This window comes from Grus americana, chromosome 5 (assembly GCF_028858705.1).
Source record: "Grus americana isolate bGruAme1 chromosome 5, bGruAme1.mat, whole genome shotgun sequence".
Taxonomy (NCBI): Eukaryota; Metazoa; Chordata; class Aves; order Gruiformes; family Gruidae; genus Grus; species Grus americana.
In genome coordinates, this window is record NC_072856.1 from 56,879,728 (window position 1) to 56,899,574 (window position 19,847).

The 19,847-nt window shown below is 46.2% G+C and overlaps 1 protein-coding gene and 1 long non-coding RNA gene across 3 annotated transcripts in view; one reads left to right on the top strand and one right to left on the bottom strand.

Annotated features, from left to right (window-relative positions):
* The window catches only part of CCDC85C (coiled-coil domain containing 85C), a 116,618-nt gene that overhangs the window by 39,188 nt on the left and 57,583 nt on the right, over window positions 1-19,847 (bottom strand). For both annotated transcript variants that reach the window (XM_054828428.1, XM_054828429.1), the window contains exon 2: window positions 6,020-6,096. In XM_054828428.1, the coding sequence (XP_054684403.1) occupies window positions 6,020-6,096 (77 nt within the window). The remainder of the gene's footprint in view (window positions 1-6,019; window positions 6,097-19,847) is intronic.
* LOC129207466 (uncharacterized) lies at window positions 2,647-5,999 on the top strand. The gene is made up of 3 exons (XR_008577449.1): window positions 2,647-3,940; window positions 5,382-5,452; window positions 5,627-5,999. It is a non-coding gene; the product is annotated as an uncharacterized LOC129207466 (long non-coding RNA).

Below are 19,847 nucleotides of genomic sequence, written 5' to 3' on the forward strand. Positions count from 1 at the left end.
CAGCTCCACAAGAAATTAATGTGATTGTCTCAGATTCCTAAGATTCAATAAACACTGTATGCTTCTGTCTATCTGTTGCTTGACTTCTGTATTCAGAACTTCTTGAATTGTATTTCCTAGCTTTTTGGGGAACTCTATTTACATGTGCCAGGTGACATTCTCATAACATTCCTTGATTCCACAGGTGACAAACCCCAGAACACACAGTACACCATCCAGCTTTCATTACAAGTGGCAAAAGCTCATTTCTGTCATTGATCCTGCTTTTTTAGATATGTTCCTACCCATGAACGGGAGATGAATACCAAGAGAATATTTATTTTGTAGGTAGCAGCCCAAGACAGTTATGTCCAAAGTCAACAGAAGGCACTCCATTGTCTTAAAATGCATGGAGTCCTGTAGAAAGTCTCAGCATTGACTTGAAAGGAATATTTGGATGAGGCCCTAAATATGCATCTCCTTTGTGATTAGTTAAAATTAATATGCAGCTAAATATTTAAACAGCGCATAAAATCGGTAATATAGTAACCTAGGGCATGTCCCCTTCAGTATTCTGAATTTAAATGGAGACCAAATGCACTGGAAAGCTTTCATGTCTGAGTTGCTCTCTACTACAAAAAAATCCAATTTCCCTTGTGAGACCTTAAATTAAAGCAATTACACTTATCCTCCTCACACACAAACAGTAGGTAGACTTTGGGGAAATAAGACAGGTTTGTAATTTTGTTCCGCTCATGGTGAGCACGTGCAACGCTCCTGGCACAAGCCACGGACTCACAACAAAAATCAGGAGCCACAATTCAAGGAGAGGCCCAAACATTAAGACCCTATAGCAACTCTGTTAGCCGAGAGGCAACACCACAAGCAGGAGCTGTTAATGGCAGGCTTGGCACAAAAGCGATTGATAATAAAACAACAGAGGAAATTGCACTCCAACTCTCCTGGAGCCAGCCAGCACATTGCGGGCAATTTCTTTTTCTCCTCTGTCCTCTGCTCTTCAGGAAGAGATCAAGCTCTCCACTGAACAGCATTTACATCTTTGTTCTTCGCAGTACTAACGATTGTCTGGCTCTCTTCAATCCTGGAGTCCAGTTTTTTCCCCCCCTCATTTTCAGAACAATATGCTGGAAACTGCCTGCTGAGTGCATGTTTGTGCCAAGTTCACATCTGCCTAAGAAGAACTGAGGCAGCCTGTAGATGCCCTTACCATGGAAGCTCCTAGTTCAAAAACCTCAGGTCTGTTTTAATAGCAGTATTTACAGGCATTATTTACTATCATTTTACTATCTGTACAGCTGCAGTCTTCTTTTAATTCAGGCCAACCATGCAGTTTCTTGAAAATAAGATTAAGCACTGTTTTCAAGACCTTCCAGGGATGCTCTAAAGCTCTTCCAAGGATACACTAAATCCCAATCAGCTAGCGGGCAGATACTGAAATGCTGTGAAGTGCTGGTAATACTGAGGTCTATTTGGCAATTTTAATTAAATACCCTGATGTTCCTCATAAATCCCAAGGGTTGTCCACTCCCTAGGGAATATTTTGTTGTATTTATGTTCCACGCCAGGGGACCTGAAATTTACCCTGCAAGATGCACCAGGGCTTTATTGTCAAACGTCCAGTTACTCAGAGTCTCGCCTGCCCAATACCTCTGCTCTGTTCAAAGTTGGGCTTTTTGAAACAAAGGTGTGCAACATGCCCTGGGCATCTCTGAGTAGGAAAATGCCTCTGACATTCCTGTTCTGAAGCAAAAAGCCAGACACAGCTCAGTAGAGACTGCAAACCAAAAGAAGTCCTGACAGCCAGCCCATGGTGCACAGGACTTAGTTATGAGGAGAGAGAACAGGGTGATGAGTCCACAAAGCCTATAAACTTCAGTTTTAGTTAAAAGTACCCAATCCTTGACAATGTACAGAATGAGCTGAAAATGCAAAATAATGTGAAAGAATGGCCAGAAGTTTGCCACTGTTATTATCTCTAAAATGCATACATTAGTCATAAAACTAACCAGAACTGACCTTTGGAGCTCCTGAAGCTCATAAAAATGGGTTTCTCTAATCTTGAGGGGAAAGTGTGTAATTACAAATTCATTTTTAGTTTAAGAGGTAGTGTGAGGTGGCTTAAGGGATCTATTTTCTGCTTGGACACTTTGAGATCAGAAGAACGGAAAGCAAGTATGGTCTCCCATCTCAGGGGTTACATCTTAGTAATATGGAAGGTACCCTCATCTAGTCAGCCAGACACCACAATAGAGAGGTTCACACCAGCTCTCCTGGGCACTCCCCACAATGACACAGAGGAAAAACAGGACTTCTCCCATATGATGTTGCACAGATTAATTATATGCACACAGCAGAACTTAGTGCACTTCTTCCCTAGAGAATGTGAGACTATAAAAGTGATGCCTGTGAAGCTCTCCAAAGCCAACACCCAACATTCCTCAGAGCTTACGTTCATCTTTACGCCTCGACTAAAACTTCCAGAAACCAGTTACACTTGTGAGAAATGCTGACACCGTCAACCCCAGGACCCTGAGGTACCCACCTGCTCTGCGGGGTCTCTGTCACTGTGGTTACACCGCAGACACCTACCAACACCAGTGAGCAGGCATCGAGGGGCCTTTTCTGGTAGTGGTGTTCGCTACAGCATCTCCCCAACCAGTATAAACCGGGGCAACAAAAGCTGTGTGTTGTCAGAAGTGCTGCCAGGTATTTTGCCAGCATAGTGATGCCATCTGAGAGCATGACTTTCTGATTAACACGGTCATGCCAGCAAAACATTACAGTGTAAACCTGAGTCATAGAAAGGTATAAAACTGGAGTAATTTTCCCTCAGAGAAAGAAGAATGGGAAGAGTGATGATTACTAATGAGTTAGCAATGTCAGAAGAAGCTCATTTCCCAACTGGAAATACACATCTCCTTCCCTAGACAGCAAAAGAAGTCAAACCCAAAAAAATCCATATACGGCTATCATAAATAACATCCACTTCTCCATTTACTTTCCTCCCACTGCAAAGTGTGGCTCGTGAGATGGTACTTCTTCATCTCCCAAGAGGAGGAAAAGCTTTCTCAATTAATCTGTTCAAATGAGTCACCAGAAAGAGACACGTGTGAATTCCAGCACACCTGCAGGTAACAAGTACAGCCCAGAGCAGCCTCCTCGGCACGGGCTGGAGAGCTCTTGCCTCTCCCACTGAGATTTTATCCCAAAGTGGTTACAGAGAAAGGAGATGTCGGGAAGCAAGAGAAAAAGCACAGGCTGGGGACCCCTGCACCAACATAATTCCATGCCTGACGGTGGTACAAAGACATCACATCTCAGCATAGCTTCACACTCCAGATGCTGAAGAAGATAAAGCAACAATCTCGCTCAGGATGCACCAGCTAGCAAAGGGGCATTGTGTCACTGGCCACTGGAATATAAAGCCTCCCGTGAAGCTTGCAGTATCATTTGCAGCACCGGCCTTCTCGGGTTTCTCTGGACGAAGCGCTATTTCAGCTCTAAGTTTAGCACTTGGAGAGAAGCCAGGAAGACTTCCATAACCACCACTGATTTGTTAATCCTTTAATGCACAGGCACTGTTTGTTACTTAGGACGTCAGGTTTCATCACTCCTCAGCATGCTGGTGATAGAACTTCTTGACACCAGACTGCAAATATTATTGCAGTGTCAATACTCCCAGGGAGAAAGCCAAGCCTGGTTAAAATGTGACTTTGGTGTTGACAAGCCAGTTTGGCATTGCAGAGTTCAAACGGCCAGGATCACCTGGCAACTTTAAAAACAGGAGGAGAGTTTGCCAGGATCCTTTTTGACTGGAGTCTTATCCTGAGACCCGCATGGTAACAGCTAAACACTTTCCAATCAGATGAAGCAAGAAAGAATAGAGTATGTGGATTATACTTTTCCAGGAAAGCGCTGGGAGCAACGTGGACATATGCATGTGAGTTTGTGCCTATACAGATTTTCCTCATCGTTATCACTGAAAGAGAAAAAATCCAACTGTAGGTTCGTAGCATGACAGTTTTGGAGGTGATGCAGCTCAGTATTCCCAGGGAGCTCACCCAGACCGTGGCAGCTTCAAGCGTTCTGTTGCCCTAAGGAGAGCTGTATCCATGCTTACAATATAAAAGAGGTATTTCCTGAGCGTGATCTAAAATAGGTTGGATACTGGTCTTTTTTGGAGAGCCATTAAGACATTGCACAGGGGCTGCACAGAATGTCAGAGCCAGGCTGGCCTCAGTGGCTGCTGCTGCTGGGGAGGCGATGGCCCTCTCCAGAGCACAGAGCTATTTTCGGATCATTTCCCTCCCTCCTGGATTCAAACGTTTGTAGTGACACAGCCTAAAAGGTGAGGACAGTTGTGCAGGTGGAGGAAAAGGCACAGCCTTGCCACCCAGGACAGCATGAAGGTGAAGGGCTGATGCGTGGGGCTGCTTCAGGCTCACGCACCCTGAGACTAACTGGGCTTCATCCTCCTGATGCAATAAGCCCAGACAGCTATTCAGCCCCTATTAATTTACCACTCATTAATTACCAACCACTTTTTTTTTACCTCATAAAGCATACCCGATGGACTAACATGCTCAGCTGTGGCAGGACAAAGCCAGGCCAAGGGCACATCGGGCCTGTCCCCAAATCCATGTGCATCCCAACTGCCCACGCACAGCCCATCTGCTTATCAATACCTCCAATTAAACAGTCTCGGGGTTTCGACCGCCACCAGCTCACTCATGGGTTGGGAGAAAGACAGAGGGAGTTAAAATTAAATTAACAATTGATTAATACATGAAGCCACTCCGTAGCAGTTGAGTTGAGCACCCTTTTGGGGTTTTAACCTTTCGGTGCCCTGTGAGTTTTCTTTCATGGCTAGCAATGCCAATGAGTACACTGGAAATTTGGACTACGCTTTAAAAAAAGCTCACAGTCAGGTCAAAATGCGTATTTCAGTAAAAGTAAGGTTTGACAAAATTATCTTACTGAAAATTCAGTAAGCATAGTGCCTTTTCTTTTTTTTTAAAACAGGAATGTTTTAGAAACATGTGATCCTGGAGCAGTCTATTTTCAGACTTGGTGAAATACAAAGAATAGCACAACATAAACTGGCAAAAAGGTATTTAAAAAAAATAATAGGAGGGTTTCTTACTTCCAGTCCTTATAATTGGAAAGAATTTGGAACAAAATGATTATGAAACTCAATGTTTGAAGTAAAAAGCAAAGTATAGAAAAAAAGCTTTAAAATGCCAGGAAGGTAGAACAGTGCAACAGTGAAAGGATGCAAAGAATCAGAGAAAAAGGGTCTCTCTTCCAATAGTTTAAATAGCCAGTGTTTCACTGATTTCAGCAAAGCTGCCCCTGTTTACATCAAGTCCTGTGTATTACAGAGGATCCAGGGGACATAACAGACGGAATGACTGTTTTCTTCCCGCTGCTTGACATTGCTATATACAGACAGGTAAGCACCAGGAGTGATCAAAAGCCCAGTGGCACGTGGAGTAGACTTTGAAGGGTAGATGCAAGCAAAAAGTGACAGTTTAGAGAGGTCTGCTCGGTTTTAAGCAAGATCTCAAACAAAAGTTGGGAGCCAGCACTGCACAAAACTATTCCCAATGCTGTCCTTTGACTACAGCCTCCTCTTTCAACAAGATAAAAGTCAATGTGAATGGGCAAGAAAGACAAAATCCTGCAGCAAGGGCACAGGCAGCACTGGACCCTCGCAGCATGCCCGAAAGCAGCAGTGGATCAAGGTGTTCTGCAGGGAGGCATTAATACATCTCCGAAACACACACGGATGCTAACAGAGGGTATACCTTTTTTTTTCCTCTCTTTTTTTTTTTTTTTAATTTAACAAAAGGACACCCAATTCTATCAGTGGGGGTTGATATGAAAAGACCATTACGCTCTTCCCCTGGTAGGATGTCCACTGAAAGCCCTTGTGCATTCAAGTGGGCAGTCAGGCACAACTATACGGAAACAGAAGAACTGAGCCACACTAGTATCCATTAGGCAATAAAAAACCTACCTGGGAAAGAAGCTTGTTGTCATCCTCCAGCAGTTTCACTTTTGTTTCAAGTTGCCTGATATAGTTGGAAGACGAATCTTTAGGAAAAGAGAGAGAAAAAATACATTTAAGCTTCTTGTGTTACAGGTAAATACCGTCAGGCAGCGACATGTTTTCCCACTCCCTGGAAGGCAAGTTTGGGAGAGACCTAGTGAATTAAAAAAACCCCAAGCATACAGGGTGAGGAGGGGATTCTGCCAAAAGCTTTTTTCACTAAAAAGCTGAGATTCAGCAACAGCAATATCTTCTGTGAATCCACATCAATGCCACCAGATTGGGGGGTGGGGGGCTCAGAAGGAAAGCGAAGTTGAAATACTGCGTTTTGTAATTTTATAAAAGTAATTTCCTATCTTTGAAAGCCATTCTCATTCATCTAGAATGCACCAAAATACTCAACAACAGAACAAGATGTTTCCTTTTAGGTTTGAATAAACAACCCTTCCACCCACGTGCCTTTTTCTTTCAAAAACAACTGAAAAACTCAGAAAAATAAGCAGCTGGCACAGCTCTACAAGGAGGTCACTGCCACAACTCGCAGTGCTGTAAAAGGGGAAGAACCGTATAGAGCAGCTGTATAGAGGACACAGGGCTGCAGCATGCACACAGCCTGACGTACACAGCCAGTGCCTAGCCGGGACATCTGTTTTTTCTAGTGGAAGCACATGACGCTAAACAGAAAAATATCATGGCAATAAAATACAGAATACCCTCACATAAAATGCTAATATTCAACCTGAAGGAATGTAATGGCCAGTTTACCATTACGGTAAGACAGCAACACCAGATAGGGTGACCTGGCGCAGAAGATAACTTGTTGGAGAGCTCTGTGGGTGGCTTACGGCTCTCCAAAACATCTGGTTTCTGTTTTGAAACATGCTTTGAAGCAACACATTTGCAAATTTTGCAGAGAAGAAAATAAAGGAACCTGGGAAAACCTTTCTGCCTTTTCATTATAGCTTGCCAGTTTGCAACAGTTTCTTCCATCCACCTGGATGTTTGCAAAATTTCTCCTCCACTTGTAATTTTGTGGCAGAGGCTGTGAGTTGTTACAGCAGGAGGAGAAGAGTTTTGCAGCTTAAGCCTATGAAAAAACCCAAACACGTTCCGCACTGCTAAAAGGGCTCTGCAGAATGGAATTATATTTTACCTCATTTCATTAATTACGGCATGACTGCAAAAGCCACTATTCGACCACAGGACTCCTTGCTGAGCGTGAATCAGCAAGGAACCAGGCATTAATGCAACCACGCCGATGCCGATCGGTGCGCGTTGCCGATTCCCAGCACCTTTAGGGATCAGCCCCCCCCGGGTTAGCAGGCACCGCTGGCTGCACCTCTGCACACACGAGCACATGCCCATGCACATGTGTAAGGTTTAGGCTGGCTCTGTGCTAACCGGCTTATCTTTGCCTTTGCCAGTGGCTGCCGAACGCACTCGGCACAAGCCTGAGTGCTGTTTCTTGGCCAGTCTGGGGGCAGTTTAGCAGAAGAGCTAGCATGCAAGCTACAGCTAATCACTGAGAGCGCTTTGACCATTCAAGAGAAAAATTGGAATATGCTTGAAAAAGTGCTGCCATAGACAAGTGCCAAACCGCACATAAAGGAACAGCAGGACAGACTGGAGTCAAGTGCCGAAGTCAAAGCATAAACACTCTCAGAGGAAACATGCTCACTTTTTTGTTTGGATTCCGCTTTGTCCAAATCCAGGAATCCAAACAAGTCGCCATGAAAAAGGTTAAGAAGACACCGTAGGAAGCTATGTAAGTTCAGTGAACAGTTTAAGTCGTGGTAAGGCTCACAGCAGTATCACCTTCAGCTGCAGGGACCACAAACTCTCTCTGCCCAACAACCCCCAGGTGGGAGGACAAGAGGGCAAAGCAAGTGGGTTATAGGATCAATCCATAGCACCTGCCCTGTGAAGGCCTCATGCCAACAGCATCATGAACTTAGTCATGCATATCAAAAGGTGGCGAGTATAATGCTGCAGAAGAGTGGTGCTTAAGTCAGCAAGATTTCAGCATCAGCTTGAACAACTTGCTGAATTAGTAATGAACCTGTCCTCCAGTGTGGGGAGAGGGGAGTTTGAGATTCTTAAACACAAAGCCAGGAGGACTACGGACCTTTTGGTCTGACCTCCCCTGTGACCCAGGGCACCACACTTTGTTAACTTACTTCTAAATTCAGTCCAGTAATACCCATCTGGCTAAACAGTTCCCACAACAGTCTCCAGCTCTGTCTGAAGACAACCAGAGACTCCACCATTTGCACTCCTGTGCTGGATACAACAGCCTCCATCAGTAGATCTGGTCAGATAAGGTGTCCTTCCCTGCCTGCCCTCCAGCTTCACCTGTACCGCATGCTCAGCAGCAGAGCTGAGTGCCTCTACACAATGAATGCAGTGATCTTGATACAGCAGGTCCTGATTTTTATCTCAAAGTATCAGGGCATTCAAAGCAATTTGAAGGAAGGACTCAAAGCGGTATCAAAGGAGAGGCTCAATCCATGCCTGCCTGGGAATCAGAGATACGCCTCTGGACCAAGCACAGTCTCTGCATGCATAAATTGCAGAGACAGCAACCCTTCCATAAACAAGTGTGAAAATGCTAGGTAATGCTAAAGAAGATCTCGATGTGATGCTCGTAACAGGCTCCACAAGAACCACAGCACTGACTAAGCCTGTTGCCCATTAGCAGTCCAAGCCTGTTTCCCAGCCGGCAGGGAGCCTGCCATATGAAGTACCCCCCTCACCTTTGTACTCTCTTATCACTACTAAGTTTCTATTGTGGACCACCACACCATGTCGCATGCAAAAAACAGCAACCAAAAACCCCCAAGCTCATGGGAACTTCTTTGGATGCAAACAAGTCCTTTCTCACAGTTCTGTGCCCATGGAGGCCAGAGAAACTGCAAGAGGTCCTCTCCAGCAGCTCTGCATTCAAGCACAGTGGGAAGTTACCCAAGGTGGAGGCTGGCAACCTGAACTTCATGAGCAACCTCTTCAACATGTGCTTGTGCTGTGTTCCACCACAGCTAAAGGAATTTAAGGTTAAGCGGATGAATGGTGATGCAGAAGCTGTTGTGTTCAGGCCCTGAATACTACGAGGACTGATGGGTTGGTTGATGGAGAGAATAGAGCACAGCTGCCAAAGAAAAGGAAATGGAGAGAGAATTATTTCCTCACTTTGGTTCCACATGCCTTGCAAAAAAAAAGGTACTCCTTGGAAAGGCAAGCCCTGCACCCCCAGGAGCCAATGCATACCATGGCTACCCCCAGTCTTGAAAGCCTGCCCTGAGATTTGCTAGAATTCTTCAAACAGCACTAGTCAACCCCAAACCATGTCTGATGTTTGACCTCAGACCGAAAACACCCTGCAGCAACATAAAATATATGGAGAAAAAAAGCAAAACAGCAAATGAGCTGTTTTGTCAGCAGCAGATACTCCATCTCAGTCAGGCAAAGGCTGAAAAACAGTGCTCAGAGCCATCGCCATCCTGGCTGTGCCCTCAGAGATGAATTGCCTCCATCCTGTGGACTTGCCTGTGTTGAGGTAGATGCCAGATGAGCCATTTGCATCTTGATCTCAGGTTTAAAAAATCCTCTAACTCTCATGACAGCAGGCAGTAACACTGACAGGCTGAGCAGTGAAACCCCAGGCTGTGTCTCTCCCACGTTAGATCAAGGAACACATTCCCAACATTTTTCTGCTTCTGACCTTCCTCTTATCAGTGAGTTTCCCTCCTCTCCTGCCTCCCCCAGAGCCATGGGGCAAGGATGGCCCCACTGACCCACCCAGGAAAGGCGATAGAGCTGGATTGCTGACAGCTTGGACCCCCTCATCCCCTTCATTAGAAATTAAACAAATGGTCCTCATTGCCTTGTCAAAACCTGCTGCCAGCTGTGAGGGCTGCTCCACCTTCAGCAGCCCAAATGCACTCTCCTCGGTGGCAAGAGCAGCTCCCAGACCTGGGTGCTGGGGCATACCCCCAGCACATCCACCCAGCTTTCGCCTTGTGGCACCAACTTTGAGTCGACCCATGACTGCTGGTGCCTTGCCAGTGACCCAACATTTCGTCCTAACCTGGCTGGACAACTACTGGCACTGCAGAAGTGTGGGACAGTGAAAGGGAGGTCCAGTATCAGGGAAGCAGACAAGGATGGTGGTCAAGGACACATGGTCAAGGATACGTGGTCAAGGGCAAACTTTTTTGGGAGGATGCTCTGGGCCAACGTCCTCCTCCAGTTACTCCTCTGGGCTGTGAGCACCAGCTGCATGAGCAATGGGTGTCTTAGTGGACCAGATGACACCAGAAGGAAGGAATTTCCCATCAAAACATCTCACCTCCCACCCAACACCTTCCCTGTCACAACCAACACACCTGGTGGAAGAGGAAGTCGGGGAGAAAGTTGGCATTGTGCCCTGCCGCAACAGCAAAGTGGATGAAAACCATAATCGTCATCAACCATCGCTCACTTGTACAATGTAAATGCTTCAAGCTAAATTGTTCACAGAGCCGTAAAACCTGGAGTCCCGTTTCTTCGCAAAGCCTTTGAAAAACTAATTGGATGTAGCTACGCACATTATCTCCATGAGAGGTAGAAGAGTCACATTCCAGCCCAGGAAGGAGCATTACTGTTATTATCCACCCTCCTCAAGATTTACTGTCTTAAAAAATATACTCCATCTGGAATGGGGTGTAATTCAGCTTGGATGTAATCTAGCTGAGTAACTTTTCTCCACATAGATAAACCACTTAATACTCATTACAGCTAAATTGAGGCAAGACAAATCACTCCACCTTGTTTTAACTCAATGGCCTCTGAGAGAGCAGGGAATCGCCTGGCTCCTGAAGCTTTTTTAAAACATAAATTAGAAACTGTTTTAACAATCAAAACAATCTCTCAGCCTGCAGAGCATGGAACAGTGTCATTTTAAAAGACACTTGGAGACAATGGAGCCTTTCTGATCCTCATCTGAGATTTCAGAGGAATCTGTCAGAGGGGTAAATACAATGAATTATACATTTATTTTGACAGTAGCAAAAGAAATGGTTTTATTTCCTTTACGCCATTTCTCCAAACCACGAGTACGCAGAGCAGAGGTTTGCGTGGTAACTATATGCTTGGGATTGAGCCACATTTATTTAAGACCTTTTCATAATGAGAAAAAATGCAATCCCTTTACTTAGGGCAGTAAGATGCAAGAGATGCAAGAAAAGGTTAATGCATGTGTCTGTGAGAGTAAAAAGCCGTGTCAAGCCCTGCAATGGGACTCACAGCGGGATGGTCCCTACACCCAGCCTGGGCAATACGAAACAACCCAGGATGAGCAGACTTGAGGTGCCTTAGTCCTTTTCCACAGCATCCCACTGGAGTTTGATTTGTCTTTTTGGTGTCTGCTGCGAAGAGGGGGTTGCATGGTGCCCAGCTGGGGTGCCAGCTGGCAGGTCAGGAGCATGGTGCACCACCCCAGCATCATCTCCATATGCACCATGGAGGTGTCCCACACCCCCAGTAGCGAGGCTGGACACCACTGCCTCCCGCTGCATTCTCTCCCCAGGAGCTACTTTTACTAAGTATGATTTAAGACAGTAAAGCACAGCTATATTTTCTCAACGTCCTGCAAACAAGGCTCTTCCTCCCCTCATAAAAAGCAGCAACCCTAAAGGGATTCTCCCAAATCCAAGCTCAAGGAGGAAAGACGCAGGAAGGAGTGATGCTCTGCCAGGTTTGCACCTTGTGGCCAGCTGCCTTCTCCTTCGTGTGATGGGATGCTGGCATTTTCACTTCCTCCCCTTCCATCAAACACCATCTCATAAAAAGACCTTCACCTGTGCTCAATAAAACATTTTGCTGTTTGACAGCAGTTTTGTTATCACACCTCAGCTCTTCAGCACCATATTTCAGATTCGTACTGCTCTGCTGGTTTTGCTTCTTGACACAGACAAGCAGGCTGAAAAATGGGCGAGCAGTTACATCTTGTAAAGGAGTTGATTTATTAAGGCAACAGGGCTCTTTCAGAGCAGCTGGGAAGCAGAAGAAACTCACATCTCCTTATATATTCTTATTAAAGGAAATTATGGAGAGAGGTGGACAAACCCACCACCCTTGCTTTTTCCTAGGCAGCCTCCATATTTCTGCTCTTACCGGCAAACCCCATTCCCAAAGTTCTGTTTCGGACTGGCGCGCGAGGCAAGTTTTCACATCAGGCTTAACTCAGCAGATGGCTTAACTGTGAGCTGGGACACCACCAAGCCACTGCTGAGTTACTTTAGTTTTGCAGGTGCTGCCCTCTGCCATGGCACCACCAGGGCTTTCGGGGTATGCTCCTCAGTTCACCTGGGCATGCTCAGCTTTGCAGTGACTCTCACCCTGACTCAGGGAAAAGCCACTTCTTCAAGCACCTGGAGGATGCTGCCAGTGTCCGAGGGACTTGGCCGCTGTCCCCACATTAGCCCTTGACCCCACTGAGCAAAGGCAGCTCTCCAGCCTGGCACCCACACTCCAACCCAGCTAGTCCCTGCTGCAAATACCACTAAACTCAGCTGTGAAAGCATGCGAGTGGATGGGGGAGCAGGTCTGCAGACCAAAGGCAGGTAAAAGCCAAATGAAGAATTCCAGCAGTGAGATGAAGAAGCTCACTGACCTAAACCCTCCTTCTCTTCTCTCAGGTCCAAAATACCACACTCTTCTAACCCCAAACTCCATGCCTCTCCAGCAGGAGCTTGGGCGCAATTTGGGGACTCCCTTAGGATGTTGTAAGAGAATATACAACAAGGTCCATGGCAGACAGAAGCTCCCAGCCTTTTGTAGCTTTGCAAGATATTCTGCAAGCAAACCATACCAACCGGCTCTACCTCTGGTCCCACCACCTCATTCACTGTGGGTTGTGTAAGGAGTAGTGTCCTCTGCACAGACAGCATTAAAGAGGTGGCAGGAGGGCGCTTACAGAAACAGAACTAAGGCCAAATCTTGATTATTTCCACAGCTGAGGTGCTGCAGCATGCTTTTACTGAATAGACACTGCCTTAGACTACACTAAAGTAAAAAAAAGGCCCATATGTAGGATCCAAAGCCACCCTAACATCTGTCTGAATAAGACTGGTAGGATCGGGCCTCATTTTCAGGGTGCATATAATAGCTCAGGTATAGAATAGGTATTCAAACACTAGTCAAAACAACAAAGTGTGTTGTCAGTCCAATCACAAATAACAAAGAAATCTGGTCTCAGATTAATACACATTTTTTCTAACTCTCACAAGCCGGTGGTTATGCACTGGCGACACGGCTGTGCTACTGCAAAGTGCTGCTCTGGCAGGATGGAACATATGCCACTGCAGCTATTTAATTAGTATTTCATAGTAAGCCTGTAACTACGAGCCCTGAAGTTTTTCAAGACTGCACGTTCCCAACTCAGTTCCAGTTCATTAGGCCTGTCTGGGAGCTTAGCGGCCTCAAGTCGGTCTGTAACAGTCTGATAAGGTCTCTCCTGACTTCAGCTTTTACAGCTCACTACTGTGACTTCCAGCCATGACATCATCTCCATGCACAGCAAAACATCTGCCCGTGACGACTGTTAACAGGAGCTCAAGAGCTCTTGATATCTTATCGGGATTTCATTAGGAAGTGGCTGATAGGGAAGGAGCAGCATGTGCATGTGTGTGCCCGTGCACTGCAACGCAGCCAGGAGAGTGCTGTATCATCCCATCGGAAAGTGGCCACCAGCTTCTCCTTCCTTGCTTGGGTGACCTTTACATTACAGTCTTTGCGGGGGCGGGGGGGGGCGGGGGGGGCCCTTCTATCAGGGCATAGCACAGCAGGAACCATTGGAGATCCCTTGCATCCCAGGATGTCTAACCCACTCAACTCGTAAAACCTGCTCAACAGGAAGGTGGTAAAACACCTCCCAATCTTGCAGTCTGACACCACGCTTCCCCTCTCCTGAGAGGGACAACAGGTAGCTGCTCTTCTGCTGAGAGTGGACAAGGACAGACAGTGCTGCGACTCGCCAGGGCTTTCCCTGTAAGCCTGATTGCAGAGGATGGCACCTTCACCGGGTTGCTCAGATGCATTCCCCCCCCACGACATGCTGTCTGCATGACAGACCAGCTCGCCTTGATTATTAATCACTACTGTTTGTCCAGGTTTCCTGGGGAAATCTTTCCTTCTATGCCCCAGAGATTTTGAAGATAAACAACCAAGCAAAAGATTGCGTTTGTTTTACAAGTTGTTTTAATACTTGACTGTGGGTATCACTCTGAGAACAATCAGTGTGAGTTTTTTGAGGTTTAGCCTTAGACTGAGCTTTCAAGCAAGAGTGGACTGATTGTAATTAGATGCAATAAGCAAACACAGTGATAGAAATATTAATGTCCAAGACACGCACAGCCAGACACTCTTGACTGGTGTACGTGTAACAGAGGAAAGCTGATTTACATCCGCTGCAGCGCTCGTGCTCCCTGCACATGGATGCCCGCACTGTCTGAGGGAGCAGGTGCTCTCTGGATCAATTCCAGGTGCTGCAATACCTGCAACACCCATCACAGCTCAGTGACACCAGGCAGAATACAGGTCTTCCCTGGCCTCTTTAAGAAGCCATTTGCTGTGCAACCACACAGATGTACTCGATGAAGGATTGCCCGAATGCAGAAAGGACAATTCTAGAGAAAGTAGGACAACGTTCAAATTGCAGGTGGATCAGAGCGATCCTCCAGACACTGTGGTACCAGCATTTCTCTATCACTGCTTACTAGTCAATATGAAGGGAGACAACAAAAGATGCAGAAGCTGGAGGAAGGACAGGGGAAGATCAAACTGACTACTGGGTGTGATGCTGCACTCGTGAAAACTTGCAAGAGAGGAAAAGATGAGTAACATCAAATTGGAGGCTCTTTGACTGCCTCGTGCCTTAGTCAACATAGCAAATCCAAAATCTTTGCTTCCCATGTCAGAGCTGCAGTGCAGTAGTGCAGGATCTTCTGCTGTCACCAATCCCAACAGAGTAAAGCCATAACCTGTTGACCAGTGCCAAAGCAGTGAATTACGAGATCAGCATAATCTTCCTTATCCTGTACCTCTCTACTATTGCCACAGATGGGCAAGGGCTGATCTACCACAGTATGGCCTAAGCAGGACCTTCCATGAGAGTCTAATTTTAGATACAGAGAGATAAATCCTCCGCTTTTGATAGACCCATGGATTGCTTCTCATTGGCGTGATGGACTCCTCGATGCACAGGAAGGAACAGCCAGACTCTCTGCTTGAAGTTTGGGCCCTACCAGCCAGCTGTGCTGGACTCTTCTGCGAGGGAAGGCAGAGGTGAACCAAAAGTTGTGTCACCAGTGTTTGTTTGGGGAGCAGAGCTGCAAGGCACTCACCGCTAATGGGATTCTGCAGCTTTAATAATTACAAAAAGGTTAAAATGACCTGCCAGGCACCCTCAGCTGTCTAAGCCTCTTTTCCTTCCTCGTGCTGCTTTAATCTTGGTAGCACAGTCATGTGACTCAGTCAAAAAAAGCCCCGAAGCCGATTAGTGGCTTTCCACCGGCTACAAACAACTCAAAACATTTGGGACGGTGTGGATGCTGCAGAAAGAGTAGCCCGCTTTGCTACACACCCTCCTTTCAGAGGTATCTCTGGATGTTGCAGAAAGAGTAGCCCACTTTGCTACACACCCTCCTTTCAGGGGTATCTCTACAATGCTGCAGCCTCCAAAAGTATCCCAGAGGGTACGATCCCAAGGGAAAATCCCTGAAACCAAGGGGACAGGCTGTACTCATTTCCACTTGTATTAATCTAGTTACTTAATTCCTCCCTCCCACATCCAAAACCCAACCCTTCCCACCTGACTTTGGCTACTGCTGAGGTAGCCCCTGTCCCTGTCTCTACAACAGCAACCAAAGACTAAGCTCATCCCATTGCCAGCGTCCTGCGCGCAAAGCCTCTGCCAAGGTCAACCCAAATTTTTGAGGCAGCATCCTTTGATTCCTCATACACAGCAGTTCTGTGAAAAAGGATCTTGGGGGCCATTGCAACTCGTAAACTGGGCACAAATCAGTGTCACATTGGGGCAAAAGCAGTATGTGGGATTGTATCGAGATGCAGAAACAAGAGGCCTGTATGTAAACAGGGGAAATAATCCTCCTTTGTCAGTGCTATTAAAGATCTTGAATAGGGATCTGTGTCCAGTTTTAGGCATCACGCTTCAAGACTCATGCGGACTAGCTGGAAGGAATTCAGAAGAGAAATAAGGAGGATCAGAGTGTGGAAAGTACAATCTAGTAAGAGAGCCTGAAGGAACCCAGATTGTTTAGCCTGGAGAAGAAAAGACCAAACACAGACATAATACTGGAGTCAAATATGTAAATAATCGCCAAAAAAAGATGAAGTGAATAAACTGTTCTCCATGTCCTCCCAGGAAGAGCAAGCTCTCTAATAACAGGGATATTTAAGGGCTAGAAGAGATTGCCTTGGGAGGTGGTGGAATTTCCACTGATGATGGCTTTCATGAGCAGGTTAGACAAACATCTGTCAGCAGTGGTGTAGATAGAGCTGAGTCTGCCTTGGGGCAAAGGGATGGGTCAGGTGACCCCAAGAGCCCATTAGTTCTGTTTTCCATGCCAACCCTGTACAAATATCTCATGAGAAAGTCTGTGGCTATTTCACTTAAATTCTAGAAAGCAAGCACCACAATTACTTGAAGGCAAAAATGAAATCCCTAAACAGCCTTTGATTGGCATGTCAGATTCAGTGATCTGAAACCATCCACCCATTTTGGTTCCCTGTCATGTGCAGAAAGTTTCACCTAACTGCATGGTGGCTAGCAAAGAAGAAAGCAGAGCTGGCAAGAGCATGCAGAGAACAAGTGCTGGGGTAGGGCACGCCAATAGTAATGGGATGTTTGCAATAAAAACGTTATATTGGAAACAGTTGGCTGTTTTAAAATACAGCCAGGGATTTCAAGAGTTAGTACCTCCCAAAAAAAGAGAGTTCTTATCTTTAAGAGTTATTATTACCAGCTTTTCCACAGAAATTCACAGTCCTAAATCACAGAAGGCCAACATGCACGAGGCTCGGTATGACTATAGTCACAACATATGGTCTCTAGCCAAAAGAGCTTAAAAAAGCGGAGCTCAGTGAATGCAGACAAGCTGGGGAATGCCAGGAAACCATGTGGGTTAGGAAACAGCCTCGGCAGCACTGACAGTCCGACTGCGGTCAAGGCCCGTAGGCACCATGACAGAAGAAGGGGCTGGAGAAGGCTACGGAGACAGCCGTGTCCATGTCTATAAATCTTAGGGCAGCACAGAGAAGTACAAAGGTGCTAATTTGAGTATGTGGGGAATGGAGACCAGGTTGTCCTAAGCTATTTTAATAGTCCAGAAACCCCCATAATAAGCTGCTACCTTCCCCAAAACAATCACATGGTCTTTCAAGATAGGAAGGTAGCTATCGGAAGCCCAAAGACTCCTGAGTTTGCACTAGTGAAACCAAAAAGAGTTGCAAATGAAAGGCAGGTTGGGTTCAGAGCCCTTTGTCACTCTGTCACAGCTCTGGCAAGTTCCGGAAAACAGGCTGATCTGAAACATTTGCATGCCCAGCTGCCCTGTTAGTTACCTCTTGCAAATCCACTGCAACAAGTCCAAGTGTGTCACAGAATCTGCTTCCTGGTTTCCATTTTGCACTAGTGCTGCTCCACCTCTCAGCAAGGAGAAACAGTGAGCACCCACAATTGGTATTTTTCTCCTTGAACTCATCACACTGTCCAAAGCTGTGCAAGACATTTGCTCCCAGATCTGAACCCACCCAAACCCATGCAGATTTGATCCCACCCTTGAAAGATTTGGAAGGGTTGTTGCAGCTGCAAAAGCTTCACAGTATTTGACAAGACCTTTGCTGATTTTTTTCCATTTTTATGGCAAACCTCTAACCATCAACGGTTCAAAAGCCTGTGGGAAAGACATCAGGTTAATCCAAAGCCTTGTGAAACAGAACAGTTGTGAGTGAATTTTGCTTTGAAATTTTAGGTTTGTTTAAATCCTTCAATATTTTCTCCTGGACAGATTAACATTACCTCCTAGGTAAGACGCACTGCCAAGTTTCAGATGGCTGTAAATCTTATATTCAACATTGTACATACAAATGGGCCGGCAGGTTTTATGCAGAAATTCCCACTGCCTTTAAAGGAATCCTGCTTAGAAACTGATAGCACAAAGCACCCCAGCTGCAGAAGGGCTCTCTTGAGGTCACAAAACTACTTCCTAAGCAACCTGTGGGGGAGGAAGGCAGATTACCAGATTAATTGTTGGGGAGTTTTTTTGTTAAAAGGGTAAATAAGAAGACCTTAAATATTTGTAAGTCTTTCTTTGCAAACATCAAGTTGAAACTTTTGCAGGCTCTGAAAATGCATTTTGCGTTGTAAATCTGCTCCTCCCTTTTGCTTGGGAAGATTCTTCTGGACAATAAATGCAGCGAGCCTGGGAGAGGGCTGCATAATTATCCACTCCACACAATGGAAACCAGCCTTTCCAATGCGGTCCTCAACCGTCAGGAATCCAAGCTGCGTGATAATTAAAACTCAAAAATCGTCTTCCGCCACGTCCAGAGAGAAATTAAACTTTAATTTCCACTCCTCAAATACCCCTGCCATGTTCATGGAGCCCCCTATTAAAAAAACATCTCATAGATGCAAACGATGCCCTTCTGAGTACCGACAGGAAAAATTTAATTGGCAGTAAGAAAAAACTGATGATTAGGTTAATGAAAAATAGGCTCTATTGACTTGGGCCACTCGACCATTCCTGATGAGGGTAAATAGCCCCCCCCGCTCCTTCCCCACTCCCCTCGCCTTTGTCTGCCATGCACGGCAAGGCTGAGAGCAGGAACGCATTCAAAAGCGATGCCTCGGTGGGAAAAGCCTGGAGTCAGATCAAAGTCCTTCCACCCAGGGGCCCGCTGGAGCCCCACGCTTGCTGAACAGCCTCCGTGTGCCCAGGAATTCGTTATCCCTCCCGCCCCGGTCCAGGCTGCCCCGCACCCCATCCTTAACCCGAGCACTGGCTGCCCCACATCTCTCCCCCTGAACCTAAAAAAGTGCAAGATAGTAAAGGTGTTAAAAATTGCTGGCCTTTTTCCAGCAAAAAGCATTTATCCGGTTATGGCTGGTGTTTACATACTGGGCAGGATGGTGACAAACTTCATTCCCACACCTGGGGCTGGCAGGGGAGGGCTCTTGCCCAAGTGACAAGAAAGATGCATGACTTCATGGCATCATCCACTGTTGCCACGCTACTTGGAACGACGGCTGGCTGGACATTTTCATACGAAAACACTGATTTATCAAGAGAGCATTTTTAACACAGGTGCATCCGATTTCATGCAATTTTTAGCTCAGGATGAAATTTCTGGTAAGACCTTCAGAGAGAGAAAGGGAGAAAGCCCGAAATAGCCGCGAGCCCATGGCTTAAGCCAATCGCCAGGGAACGTCTAAATCGCTGCACGCTAAGCTCTTCTGGAGTTGGGGATTGTGTGCGTCTGTGTCAAAGATACACAAATTTCTATGGCCGAGGATACGGAGCCTGGCTACACTGCAGGCAGAAACCCTGCACCCGGTCCTATATGGCAAAAAACCCCTATAGCTGTAGGGCCAGTGGCTACTTCCAGCTAGGATGGGCACCTGCACAGGTCCCAGTATTCAGTTTTGGATCTATGTGTATTTTGCAATTAGATAGTTTAATGTGCTGGCCCCTCCCAGCAAGCCAGTGTTTAGGGAAGCAAAGCTCTGCTGCAGTCC